This window comes from Theropithecus gelada, chromosome 16 (genome assembly GCF_003255815.1).
Source record: "Theropithecus gelada isolate Dixy chromosome 16, Tgel_1.0, whole genome shotgun sequence".
Lineage (NCBI taxonomy): Eukaryota > Metazoa > Chordata > Mammalia > Primates > Cercopithecidae > Theropithecus > Theropithecus gelada.
Genome location: NC_037684.1, coordinates 49,613,610 through 49,626,032, shown reverse-complemented (window position 1 = coordinate 49,626,032; position 12,423 = coordinate 49,613,610). Strand labels below are relative to the sequence as shown.

Genomic DNA, 12,423 nt, shown 5'->3' with positions numbered 1-12,423 from the left:
GCCTCCAGACCACCCCCAGGCCTGCCCACTCAGTAGACCTTCTCTTGGACAGTGGATCTGGTTTGTAGCCTGAAAGTGAGTCCTCAGCTTCCGTTCTCCAAGGGCGCCAGGGCTTCGGGAGAGCTGGACACTGCACTGGAGACAGGGAGACTCCTGGCCCTGGGACCAGCTGGGCCAACGCTCACCCAACCAGCTCTCTCCTGGCCTTGGCTAGACCCGGGGTGCTCTGCCTTCTGGCCCTAGACCTGCCTTCTAGCCTGGGGGGCTGGGGCCCGAGCTGTCAGTGTCCAGCACTCTGGGCGTGAGGGTGGCAGCCGCCTGCTGCGCTCTTGCTGCTGGCTCAGGGTGGTTCCTGACCCCTGGCGTGGGATTCCAGGGAAGCAGTGCCAATGGCTGGAGGCTGGGCAGGTTTCTGTTTGCCGCCCTCTGCTGCTCTCCCTTGAGTGGGCTGCTGCAGAGACAGCGGGGGCCTGAAAGCTCAGACCAGGGGCTGCTGTGGCTGTGATGCAGTTTCCCCGTTCCCCTCCTGGAAAAAGACATCCAGGTGGTGGGTGGAGAGGTGGTGCGAGCCCGGTGCTTGTCGCTTGTCGTGATTTGCTTCCCTCTGCCCTAGCTCCGACACTTGCAGGCAAGGGACTCACTAAAGGTCTTGGCAGGTGAAGGGACAGAGGCGTGCAGGTGGGACTGGGCTCCGGCCGGTGCAGCAGCTGCTAGAGATGAGCCCCCATCACTGCTGCAACCCACTGGAAGCTCCTGGGACCAAGGAGTCCCCTGACCTCCTGAGCTTGGACTCCAGCCAGATTCTAGGGGTCCCCCAGTAGATGAGAGTGGCCCCCCCACCCTGAGGTTTATAAAGCCCTGAAGTCACCAAAGCCTTTCTGCCTCAGAGGCTCCCCCCTCAGAGAAAAGGAAGTGCTCAGAGTTGAGAACGGGGCTCCCCCCACCCCCAGTTCCCATCTCCCCAGTATGGGAAAGGGATGTCTGGGGCAAGAGGCCTGCTTTGGGGTGTGAGGAGACAAAATCACACAGGAAAGGAAAATGTGGCGACAAACAGCCCAGAAAAACGCTTCTGCCCCTGACCCCAGTGTGGGCAAAGTGGGGCAGGCTTGGCTGGGTTGGGTGGGCGCTTCCTCCTGGCCTGTTCTGTGGAGACCCAGGGAGTCTTCACGTAATGATGTCATGCTCAGAGCTGGACAGAAGAGAGGAGCTGCTCAGACAGCAGGCACCCCTGGACCCCAGCCCCTTTCTCCCCAGGCAGGAGGTAGAGGCAGGGCCGCCCCTCCCCGGCTCCAGCTGGGCTCCTGTTGCTCTCGGCCCCACCCTGGCTGTGAAATGTCAGAAGGTCGGCTCAGTTTCCCGGGTCTAGAAGCCAAATTCACCAGCTTGGCAGGGAGGCGCAGCCCAGCCCTCCTCACCCAGGCCTTCCCCACACCCACAGAAGGGCCCGGAGTGACATTCCCTAAGCCAGCCAGGCCAACCCCCACCATTCCCGCACCTGGCATGGCCCACACCTGGGTGGACCCCGGCTCTGGCCCAGGCGGCCTGGGGACGTCACAGCCTAACCACCCACGTGCTGAGAGGGGCTGCCCCTTCCAGCCTGGGAAAGCACAGGTGGGCAGGGGCGGGGGGAGGGGGAGGAGTCTCAGGGGTTTCCAACCAGGAAACAAAACTGAAAGGACGAACCCAGCTTCCAAGTACGTCCGTGTCACGCAGGGGTGGAGGGGCAGTGGGGCCCGCCGTTCCGCTCCATTGGAGGAGGGGCTGCCCCACCGTGTGAGGGGCCCGAGGAGGCCCGGAGGCAGGATGCGGTGGGTGCCGGGCCTGGCCCCTCTTGACTTTCACTTCACTTCCGGCCTGAACCTCCAGAACCCTGTGTTCCAGCAGGACTTGGGCCCCGCAGACCCCAGCAGAGGGCGAGGCGGGAGGACAGGACAGGAAGGGGCTGCCTGGACAGTGTGTGGCGGCAAAGGGCAGGGCTGGAGGAGGAATCCCAGCCACGCGGCCATCACCCCCATTAGCCAGGTGGACAGGCTCCCCACGCAGCTGACCTCCCGCGCCTCAGGACCAGCTGAGGACGAGCTGCTAGGCCAGGAACTGGTAGCCGTGTCCCATGCTGACACCTACGGGGCTCTGGGTAAGGGGGAATGGAAGCAGGCCCCTCTGGGGACCCGCCAGCCTTAACTGACATTTGGGTCATGGCCCTCGACCCAAACGGACATACTGCCCTGGGAAGCTGAGGGGAGGAATATCAGAGATGAGCCCAGCTGGAAGATGCCTCCTGGGAGGGCCTGGGGGGCCATCAGGAGGCCCCCAGCTAGAAGGAAGCTCTCCCCACTGCAGATGGAAATGACTTCCAGCGCTCCTCCCTAGGACTCTGTGGGTGGGGGCTACACCGATGGGGCCAAGAAGGGACGGTCACAGCAACTCAGGATGGACCCCGGCCCCTCCCCATCCCCACAGCAACCTGGACCATGCTGTCAAGAGCCCCTGGTGTGACCACCCCCCAGTAAAAAACATCCAGACCGGCCCAATGGCAAGAGACCCCCACCACCCCTTCTGAGGAGACTGCTTTTCCCACCAACGGAAATAAAAGCACCGCAAACCAGGGAAGTTAGAAAAGTCTCTTTTTAAGTTTTTAAATTAAAATTTCACCCTGGTGAGATGGGATTCTGATTTGGGAACTAAACCCAAACCCAAAGGCAGGCTCTCCGCAGTGGGAGGGGCAGGGCGCCCAGGGCAGTCAAGTCCCCTGCTGGGCAGAGCCTGACCTTTGACCTAAGTCAGCTCCTCAGTGCCACATCAGCCCTGCATTCAGCAGGAGACAGGTGACAAGAGCTATGGGGCCACAACCAGCAATCAGAGGTGGGGAAGAGGCCATGGGGAGAGAGAGCCCTGATACCAAGAGGGCCTTCCACAACTTTGGCTTCAGGCCCTCCCGGGACCTGCAGCCGCTATGTGGCTGCCCGGTGACTGTGGGAGTGGGGTCCGCTTCCAGATTCCAGAAGGCATGGCTGTTAAACGAGGCAGCTGAGACACCTTGTGCCACATCACTACTCCATCGGCTCTGCAGCATGGCAGCCCTAGCCCCAAGCACCGCAGGTGTGCCAGGCCCATTCTCACGCACATTAGTTATATTTATATATTCATATATATTATAGTTATATATTAAAAACAGAGGAAAAACTTGCCTGAAAAACTCCTGAAGGACCCAAGTGGCCCAGGAAGTTTACTATCCCCCCCACCCACAAAAATTCTTTTATAAAATCTTCCAGTGCGATCTTCGGGAAACCCCCTGCCCTCCCTGGCTCCCCCCTCCCTGGCCCTCCTGTGTCCCCACAACCCTGGGCTGCCCCCAGCTCCAGCCCAGCGCCCGGCGGCGTCCAGTCTCATCTCTGGCCGTCCATGGCCGCCATGGCTTTCTGCTGGGTGCCCCCCTGCTGTGCTCCTGGGGGCCACGTGGGCTGTGGGCGGTGGAGGTGGTGGAAGGTGGTGGGGGAGGAGGGCGGGATCCAGGGTGCCTGGTGGCTGGGCGGGGACGAGGCCCAGAAGGGGCTGAAGTTTGCAGGTGGGGAGCAGGCTGCTGCCGTCATGGGGCTGTTGCTGCTCTGCAGGCCCTCGGAGGCGCGGAGCTTGGAGAACATGGCCAGCGCGTCGGGGAAGTTGGGCGGCGTGGCAGGGGTGTTGCTGGGAGTGCACATCTGTGGGGAGAGAACACGGGTGTGGGGAGGCTGCCTCGAGGGTCCCCGAGCCACTGGATGGGGCTTACCCAGGTCAGCCACTCCTTTACTCCCATTTTTCAGCTTCATTCATTTTTGCACAAGCAGCTTCCATAGGACAAAAGCACCCTCTCCCCGAGCCAATACAAACAAAACCCAAGAACCTTATCAAAACCAATGGTGTTTCACGAAATGACACCCTGAGGAGCATCCAAAGTGAATGGTTAATTGCACCCAGGAGCTAAGGTGTCAGATTCAAGTGAGAGGGCAGGGGGCAGCCCAGGACACCGCTGCTCCGCGCCTTCCCTGGCCAGGGAGAGCAGCTGGCTGCCCCACCAGCCACCCTCAGATGCTCCCAGGCTGCTGGGCAAGGGAGAGCGGCCAGCAGGGAGGCTCTCCCTCCTGTGCCAACTCTGGAAAAGTTAAACCACCTTGGTGGATGGATTCACACCATACTAAGGGTGACAGCCACCAGGCCTTGAAGGCTTTGCCTCCCTTATCTTTTTTTTTTTTTTTTTTTTTTTTTTGAGACGGAGTCTCGCTGTGTCTCCCAGGCTGGAGTGCAGTGGCGCGATCTCGGCTCACTGCAAGCTCCGCCTCCCGGGTTTACGCCATTCTTCTGCCTCAGCCTCCCAAGTAGCTGGGACTACAGGCGCCCACCACCTCGCCCGGCTAGTTTTTTGTATTTTTAGTAGAGATGGGGTTTCACCATGTTAGCCAGGATAGTCTCGATCTCCTGACCTTGTGATCCAACCGCCTCGGCCTCCCAAAGTGCTGGGATTACAGGCTTGAGCCACCGCACCCGGTCAGCCTCCCTTATCTTTTAACAATACTTAATGGCTTTAATTATCCTCTCTTTATGACAAATTAGGAAAGTGAGGCCCAGAAGTCAGTTGCCCGAAAATGCACCCACAACAGAGGGCAAGTTGAGAAGACGGACCTCCCCAGCTCCCAAGTCTGCAGGCCCAAGTTCTTAACATCTACTGGGCCACACTGCACAGACAGAGTCAAGAGCCCCTTTATATCTGGGCCCCCTGAGGACAGAAACCAGGGATTTCAGTGTCCTGTGTCTGTAGCCTCAGGCCGAACACACAGCTGGCCTGCCCTTGGCTGCAGGCTGGCAGTTTCTCAGTCTGTCCAGCCCCTCAGTCCTCTTCCTGGGGGTAGCTACAGTCCCCCATCTGCTGTCTTCTGCCACTACCCTGGGGGCAGGGGCTGGAGTGCCATCCAGGAGTACCTTGCCAGCAGCATGGGCAAGAGGCAACACAGAGAACAAGACCACACAAAACTGACTGGGACCTCAAAGCTGCTTTCTCCCTTTCCCAGGAAGATACAGGAGTCCTTCTTTGAATTTCTCCTCATTTTAGCAACACTGGCCACTCCCCCAAGCACAGGAGTCGGGGGAACAAGACTTGAGGGCTCTTCACCTTGAAAGAGGGAGCGTTGGCAAGGCACAGTGGCTCACGTCTGTAATCCCAGCACTTTGGGAGGCCGAGGTGGGAGGATCACCTGAGGTTAGGAGTTCAAGACCAGCCTGACCAACATGGTGAACCCCCGTCTCTATTAAAAATACAAAAATTAGCTAGGTGTGGTGATGGGTGTCTGTAATCCCAGCCACTTGGGAGGCTGAGGCAGGAGAATCACTTGAACCCGGGAGGTGGAGGTTGTAGTGAGCCCAGTTTGCGTCACTGCACTCCAGCCTGGGTGGCAGAGCAAAACTCCATCTCAAAAAAAAAAGAAAAAAAAAAAAAAAGAGGGAGCTTTCACAGCCAGAAACCGGGGGCTGTGCGTGGGGGGGTGTAAGCTACATTGAAGGGGGCCACTCGTACACCCTGTCCACTGAGCCCCACACCATGTCAGCACCCAAGGCACCAAGGGAGCTCTGACCCTTGCCTTTCTAGGGGCCCTCAGGGGAGGCTGAAGGACTCAATGCAGAGGCCTGGCCCCACCCAGACCTTTCCCCTCCTCCCTCCACGACTCCCCCCCCCCCCCCCCCCCCCCCCCCCCCGCCTCTGGGGACGGCTTCTCGGCAGCAGGAAACAATGAATGAAGGGTGGGGGTGGAGGCCAATTGCATCACAGCATCGTGACCGACTTCCCCAGTTCCCTGAGCCAGCGAGGCCTGTCTCCTCAAACAGCCACCAGAGAACAGCAGGGGTGATGGCTGGCAGGCCTGTGTCGGCCTGCCTGTGTGAGCTTGGGCAAGTTCCTGAACCTCTCTGGAGGTTCTCTCTGCTTCTGTAAAATCGGAGTTTTGAACCAGATGCGCCCCCTCGGCCAGTTCTCAAGAGAACCCAGTGTCCCCTGTACCCGCCTTGTCCTCCCACTTAAAGTCTGTGGTGCCTTTCTCTACTTCCAACTGGGAAACCCTCCTTATCAACTGGGAAGGTTCCAACTATGGGAATCTACAGTAATGTATGCGACAATCATTTATCAGTTACTCATGACTTCTGGTTTTGCCATTTTGCTGTTACTGGTCTCTAGTGTTTTTTTGTTTTGTTTTGTTTTTTGCTTTTAATCTTTTTCCTTTGACTTACTTTGTCTAAAAGAAATTGCCAGGCCGGGCGTGGTGGCTCATGCCTGTAATCCCTGCACTTTGGGAGGCTGAGGCAGATGGGCCACCTGAGGTTGGGAGTTCGAGACTAGCCTGACCAACATGGAGAAACCCCATCTCTACTAAAAATACAAAATTAGCCAGGTGTGGTGGCGTGTGCCTGTAATCCCAGCTACTTGGGAGGCTGAGGCAGGAGAATAGCTTGAACCTGGGAGGTGAAGGTTGCAGTGAGCCAAGATCACATCACTGTACTCCAGCCTAGTCAATAAGAGTAAATCTCCATCTCAAAAAAAAAAAAAAAAAAAATAGAAAAAGAAAAAAAAATAGAAAAGAAATTGCCAGCTGGGTGCGGTGGCTCACTCCTATAATCCCAGCACTTTGGGAGGCTGAGGTGGGAGGATAGCTTGAGGCCAGGAGTTTGAGACCAGCCTGGGCCACACAGAGAGACTTCTCCTGCCCCCCCCTTTCTCAAAATCAAAATTAGAAAAAAAAAAAAAAAAAAAGAGAAACCACGAACTTTCCGAGAGCAGGGATGGTATCCTCCGCTGTGCCGCTAAGGCACTCAGACTTGGGCACTGATGGACACGCTGGTCATGTGTGTTACAAAACCTGCTGCCTTCCTTGAGGGATGCTTCAAAAGAGACTTACCATCTCCTTGGGATTTGCAGAGGAGGGGCAATAGGAACTAAACAGGATGCCATAGCAGCTCTTCCTGGGGAGCCTCCCTGTTCTCAGCCCCTCAGAATGGCTGTAGTATCTGGAAGTTCTGAGCTTTTTGGGATGGCCACAGCTGGTGAGAGGACACCTCAAGGATCCTCTGACAGGAGATGGCAGGGAGCTCCGAGGCTCAAGCACAGACGGGTGCTTGGCCACTTCTCATGGTCAAGTGCAGGGGAGCGTGTCTCCTGGAGATGAAACCCTCTGGGGTTTCTAAGAGCCCTGTGGCCAGTACCATGCTCCCATCATACTCAAATGCCATTTTTGCTTGATTTATATACAGCATCAGCCATTCTGAGCAAAACTAGTTAAAAAGATCAAGACAGACCCCTCTACTTGTCCTCTGTGACTAGATGAAAACAGAGAGCCAAAGGCAAGGGCACCAAGTGTTAAAAATCCCAAAAATGTACCTAGAAGCCACAACAGCTCTCCTGGGGAACAATGTTTTAAGATCCCTATCGCTGAGCCCAGCCCCTCCTCCCCCAGCAGGTCCAATAGGTAACTAGCAGGGAAGGGTAGAGGAGGGATGTCCTGGGCCTCTAAGAAAGCAGGGTACCCCATGGCCAGGAGGGCAAAGGCTCAGGTCTGGGCCAGAATGATAAAGAAAGCAAATCCAGACCCGGACCACTTCTCGGTGTGCTGGGCTGGTAGAACTCAACACAGAAATTAAAGACACACTCCTGGCCTTATCTTGGGCCAAAATCTGTGTGTCCTCCTGGCTTGGGGGATGTATGTCCTTCCAACTTCCCAGTCCCCTTGGGCTTCGGAAGGGTGAACAGATCTTTGTGGCTAGAGCCCGGCTTCCTGAGCCAGGGTGGATTCATGCCTTTCCTGTTCCCTGTAGCGCTGGGTGTGTGTGTGTGGAGGGGGAGGGGGAAAACCACTCAACAGCACGAGGGGGTCCCTATAAACGCAAGCACCCCCAGTGCCCTCCCTGGGCCCTTCGCACGGGCTTCCCAGTGTCCCAGACGTCCGGGCATCACCCGAGCCCCCTCCTCATCCCCTGGCTCTGGGGTCCCCCAGCTCCTGAGCTCCTCGCCAGGCCCCCGGCCTTCTCCCCTTCCCTCCTACCCCCAACTTTGGCACCCCTTCCCCCCAGGGACCAGTGCCGGGCACCAGTCCCGAGGCCAAGCAGCAGCAGCCCGGGAGGCGGGCCTCAAAGTTGGAGGCGCCAGCGCCGGCCCGGGAGCCGCTCTTTCCTGGAAGACATTTTGGCTCTTTGTTTACATTCGCGGCGCGGCGCTCCCCGGCAACATGGCTGTCACCGTCGCGCTGACAGCGGCCCCGGCCCGCGCCCCTGCCCGCCGCCGCTTACCATCTGGTGGTGGTGGTGGCTGTTGGGAATGTTGGTTTCTTGGAAGAACGTGCTCAGCGCGGTCTGCGGACAAACAGGGCAGTGACACCGCGGGCCCGGCGGAGGCAGGAAACGCAGCGGCCGGGCCCCCCACCGGCTCCCCCCGCCTCCGCGCCCGGTCCGCGGCCCCCGACCCTCGGCTGCCCCACGTGCAGGGGGAGCCGGTCCCGGCCCCAGCCCCGGTCCTGCTTAAGACCCGCTAGCGGGCGCCGATCGCCTTCCGGGCCAACGACAGGAGCGCTCCCCGCCCCCGCCGCCGCCCGGCGTCTCCGACCCCCGCGGCCCGGCCCCGCGGCAGCCAGGTTCGCACCTCGAACTGCCAGTGGGCGGCCTGCAGCAGCTGCTTCGCCTGGTCGGCCGCGCAGCCCGCGGCCAGCACGAACTGGTTGATCATGACCTGGTGCCGCAGCTCGTCCATGTTCACCGACATGGCGCGGCGCGGGGCCCGGCGGCTCCGGCCGGACGCAGACGCGGGGCTGCGCGGGCGCGGGAGGCCGGCCGCCCAGGGCTCCGGGGCTCGCGCTCACCGCCGCCGCCGCCGCCGCTCCGCCGCCTGCTCCGCCGCCGCCCGCCCGGCGAATGTTGTGGTTCGGCTCCCGCGGCCCGCCCGACACCACAAACAACAGCGCGGGGCGGGGCTGGGCCGGCCCAACGTTCGGGGACCGCCGCTGATTGGCCGGGGCGCCGCTCCGCCAGCGCCCGGCTCTCGTAAGGACGTTCGATTCGAATCCTGCGGCCTGTGGGGCCCTCACTGTTTCTCTTTTCGCCCGGCCGCGCCCATTGGCGGAGCTCGGCGCCGTGGGGCTCCCCAGCATTGGCCGGCCGCTGTGTTTTGGCTCATCCGGCCTCGTGGTTGGTCACGGCCGGGCGTTCGGGGCGGGGCCGGGCGTTCGGGGCGGGGCCGCGCGCGCTGATTGGCCTCCGTTGGTCCTGTTTGAACTCAACTTGAAAACCCGGAGTGCCTGCTGATTGGCCGAGGGCCCTCTGTTTGCTGTTGTAGGCTTGGGGGTGGTGCGGCCAAGTTCATTCATTACTTCATTGAAACAGAACATGCTCAGCTGGAAAAGCAAGACAGAGTGGCTTTGACTCATTTCCTCTGAAAGATGTGGTCATCTCGAGAAACAGAATGATCAAAATAGAAAACAGAGTCTTTGCAGCTGTTCAAGTCTCAAAAGCATGTAATTTTTAAAAATAACTTTCAAGCAGCCTAATTTTTCAAAAAAATCTTTTATTGAGACATAACGTACATTAGGAAAGTGCGATGTCGCAGGTACAGCTCCCAGACTTTTCACCAAGTGAACACCCAGATCAATTAACAGAACGTTACTTGCACCCTAAGAACCCGCATCCTGCGCTCTTCTAATCACTACCCACCGCAAGGATCGAGCAGTCTTTTCTTAGTTTTTAGACCAAAGACTTTGCTCTCTGAAGATGGAAGCCAAGATTTATGTACAATAAATATGATATGCAAGGAAATATGCAAGGAAAAAAGTGAGACTTCCTCAGTGACCAATATCCCAAGCCAAGAATTTTTTCTTGTTAAATCGGTTGACCTAACTGAAGCTTTAATTTCTTTTTTTTTAATCTGGCTTGTCACGAAAACTAAGATGAAGCTTTAATTTCTACCACGTTTTAAAAAAACAATGGGTGGCAGTAGGGGTGGAGTCTGGGGTTGGGGTGGCTTACACCTATAGTCCCAGCACTTTGGGAGGCCGAGACAGGAGGATAACTTGAGGCCAGGAGTTCAACACCAGCTTGGGCAACATAGCACAGACTCCATCTCTACCAAATAAAAACAAATAATAAACAGTGAGTGTTTCTGCAGAGATACTGTGTCTCAGTTGTAGCCCTTTAAAGCCCAAAATTTGGTGGTGGTTGTTAGATAGGGCTAGAGTGACATGATCATGGCTCACTGTAACCTCAAGCGATCCTCTTGCCTCAGCCTCTTGAGTAGCTGGGACTACAGGCACACACCACCATGCCTGACTAATTTTTGAATTTTTAGTAGAGATGAGATCTCACTATGTTGCCCAGGCCGGTCTTGAACTCCTGGACTAAAGTAATCCTCCTGCCTCAGCCTCCCAAAGCGCCGGGATTACAGGTGTGAGCCACCATACCCGGCCCCAAATTTGTTTATATGTGCTGAGCTTCCATCTTTTGGATTAGGGTTTGATCTTCAGGGCTGTGTTTGAGAATTGTGGGGGTAGGAAAAGAACTAGGAGTTTAAGCAGATTGGGGAAGGGGCAGAAGAGATTGGGAAGATAAATATTGTTAGGGATTGGCTGCTAAGAGTTTCTGTTTCAGGAGAACTTAGTGAGTTTTTATCTGAACTACTAATTACAGAGTGTATTTTAACTAAAGGTCTGCAGAACAGAAGGAGGCTTATAATAAGAAAGCATGCCGTGGTTCTATCTTGACTTTGCCTACATTGGATTTAACTCCCTATCTAAGAAAACTTGACAATATGTGTTTTTAAAGTTTACAAAGAAGAAGAATATTACAACTAATGTTAATGTTTCTGTACTGATGAAAAACAAATTCAGGTACTACAATGAGCTCATTCCATTTGGTTCGTTTTTTGTTTGTTTGTTTGTTTGTTTTGAAGGAGTAGGAGTCAGCTTTTTCCTGGGAATTGCCCTGAAGTACACATGGGCTGGGACCTGGTGTGTGGCTGGAGAGTCCAGTACAGCTTGCGGCCTTCCCGTCCAGTAACTGCAAGGTAAAAACAAAAGTGAGCAGCCGGCAGCATACATTGCCAGGGAGCTCAGGCCACAAGCAGCCCAGAAGAAGGAAGTACTGTCACTGTGGAGCTCCAGGTTTTCACAAGTACATGCGGGTGTCAAACATGTCAGGGCCGTGAGTAGGAGGGTCTACCCTGGGGAGAGACATTTCTGGATGTAGTGGAATGTCCCCTATGAGCCCATAGGTCTTAATTCAGAAGTAAGTTCCCAAGGAAAGCAAGAGTCCAAAATTGCCAAACCTGTTATTTCCTGGATATGAAGGCAGTTTATCCAGTTTATGTAATGTTTAACAGTTGCAGGGCCCAGCTGTGGGTACCTGGGCGAGGCATGGAGGGCAAGGCCCCCAAGCCAGAGACTCAGGTTCTAGTTATCTTCTGTGGGCCTAAGGTCACTCAGGAAGAGGGAAGGAGAGCAACAGAGCCCGTGATTTGTGGTCCTGAGATGTGGAAGTGCTTAATCCACATTTTGGCTTCTGAGAATCTGGTTGGAGATGACTAGCTGGGACACCTAGAACTGCCCCACACCTGGGAGAATGAATGAGGTCATGTTTGTAGAGGGCTTTGAGCTCATGGGATGAAAGCAACTTCCTAAATGCGAGGTATTATTAACTGAAGGTACTATTATTTTAATCTGAGAGGACAATGTATGGTAGGTAAAACAGAGCAATAAAAATATGCCATGGGCTGGGCGCGGTCGCCAGCGCCTGTAATCCCAGCACTTTGGGAGGCCAAGGCGGGTGGATCACGAGGTCAGGAGATCGAGACCATCCTGACTAACACGGTGAAACACCATCTCTGCTAAAAATACAAAAAATTAGCCAGGCATGGTGGCGGGCGCCTGTAGTCCAGCTACTCGGGAGGCTGAGGCAGGAGAATGGTGTGAACCTGAGAGGTGGAGGTTGCAGTGGGCCGATTTTGTGCCACTGCCCTCCAGTCTGGGCAACAGAGTGAGACTCCATTTCAAAAAAAAAAAAAAAAAGGCTTGAATCACAAATAAAACATGGTATCCTCAGAAAGAAAATCCTTGTTACATCAATGGTCTGGGCTTCAGGACAAGCGGTGAGGCAGCAACCAAGAAGAGAAACAATCTTAGCAGTATTTCCTCCGTTCCGGATAACAAGGTTGTTGTGAATGCAAGTCATTGAATCAGTCCTGAAACAGGCACACAATAGCCGGACCATAACAAACAGCTGCCAGTTACCAAGCACTTCCTGTGAGCCAGGCAGCTCTCTAAGACTTGAATGTCTATTAACTCATTTCAATCCTCCCCCAAATCCAGAATCTCATTTCACAGATGGGGCCTCTGAGGGACGGTGGAGGGGAAGAGTGTCCAGTTGTGGAGT

General features: G+C 56.0%; 1 protein-coding gene across 1 annotated transcript; it reads right to left on the bottom strand.

Annotated features, from left to right (window-relative positions):
• Positions 1-2,607: 2,607 nt before the first annotated feature.
• UBALD2 (UBA like domain containing 2) lies at positions 2,608-9,072 on the bottom strand. Its single transcript, XM_025363287.1, has 3 exons — positions 8,651-9,072; positions 8,302-8,364; positions 2,608-3,698 (listed from the first exon to the last, which is right to left on the bottom strand). Exons 1-3 carry the CDS (start codon positions 8,768-8,770, stop codon positions 3,387-3,389), a joined length of 495 nt encoding a protein of 164 aa, XP_025219072.1. The 5' UTR covers positions 8,771-9,072; the 3' UTR covers positions 2,608-3,386.
• Positions 9,073-12,423: the final 3,351 nt, after the last annotated feature.

Coding starts and splice junctions, on each gene's coding strand:
- UBALD2 (XM_025363287.1), bottom strand. CDS start 8,770: ATGTCGGTGAACATGGACGAGCTGCGGCACCAGGTCATGATCAACCAG. Junction 8,365..8,650: donor CCGCCCACTGGCAGTTCGAG/GTGCGAACCTGG, acceptor GTTTGTCCGCAG/ACCGCGCTGAGCACGTTCTT. Junction 3,699..8,301: donor GCCACCACCACCACCAGATG/GTAAGCGGCGGC, acceptor CTCTCCCCACAG/ATGTGCACTCCCAGCAACAC.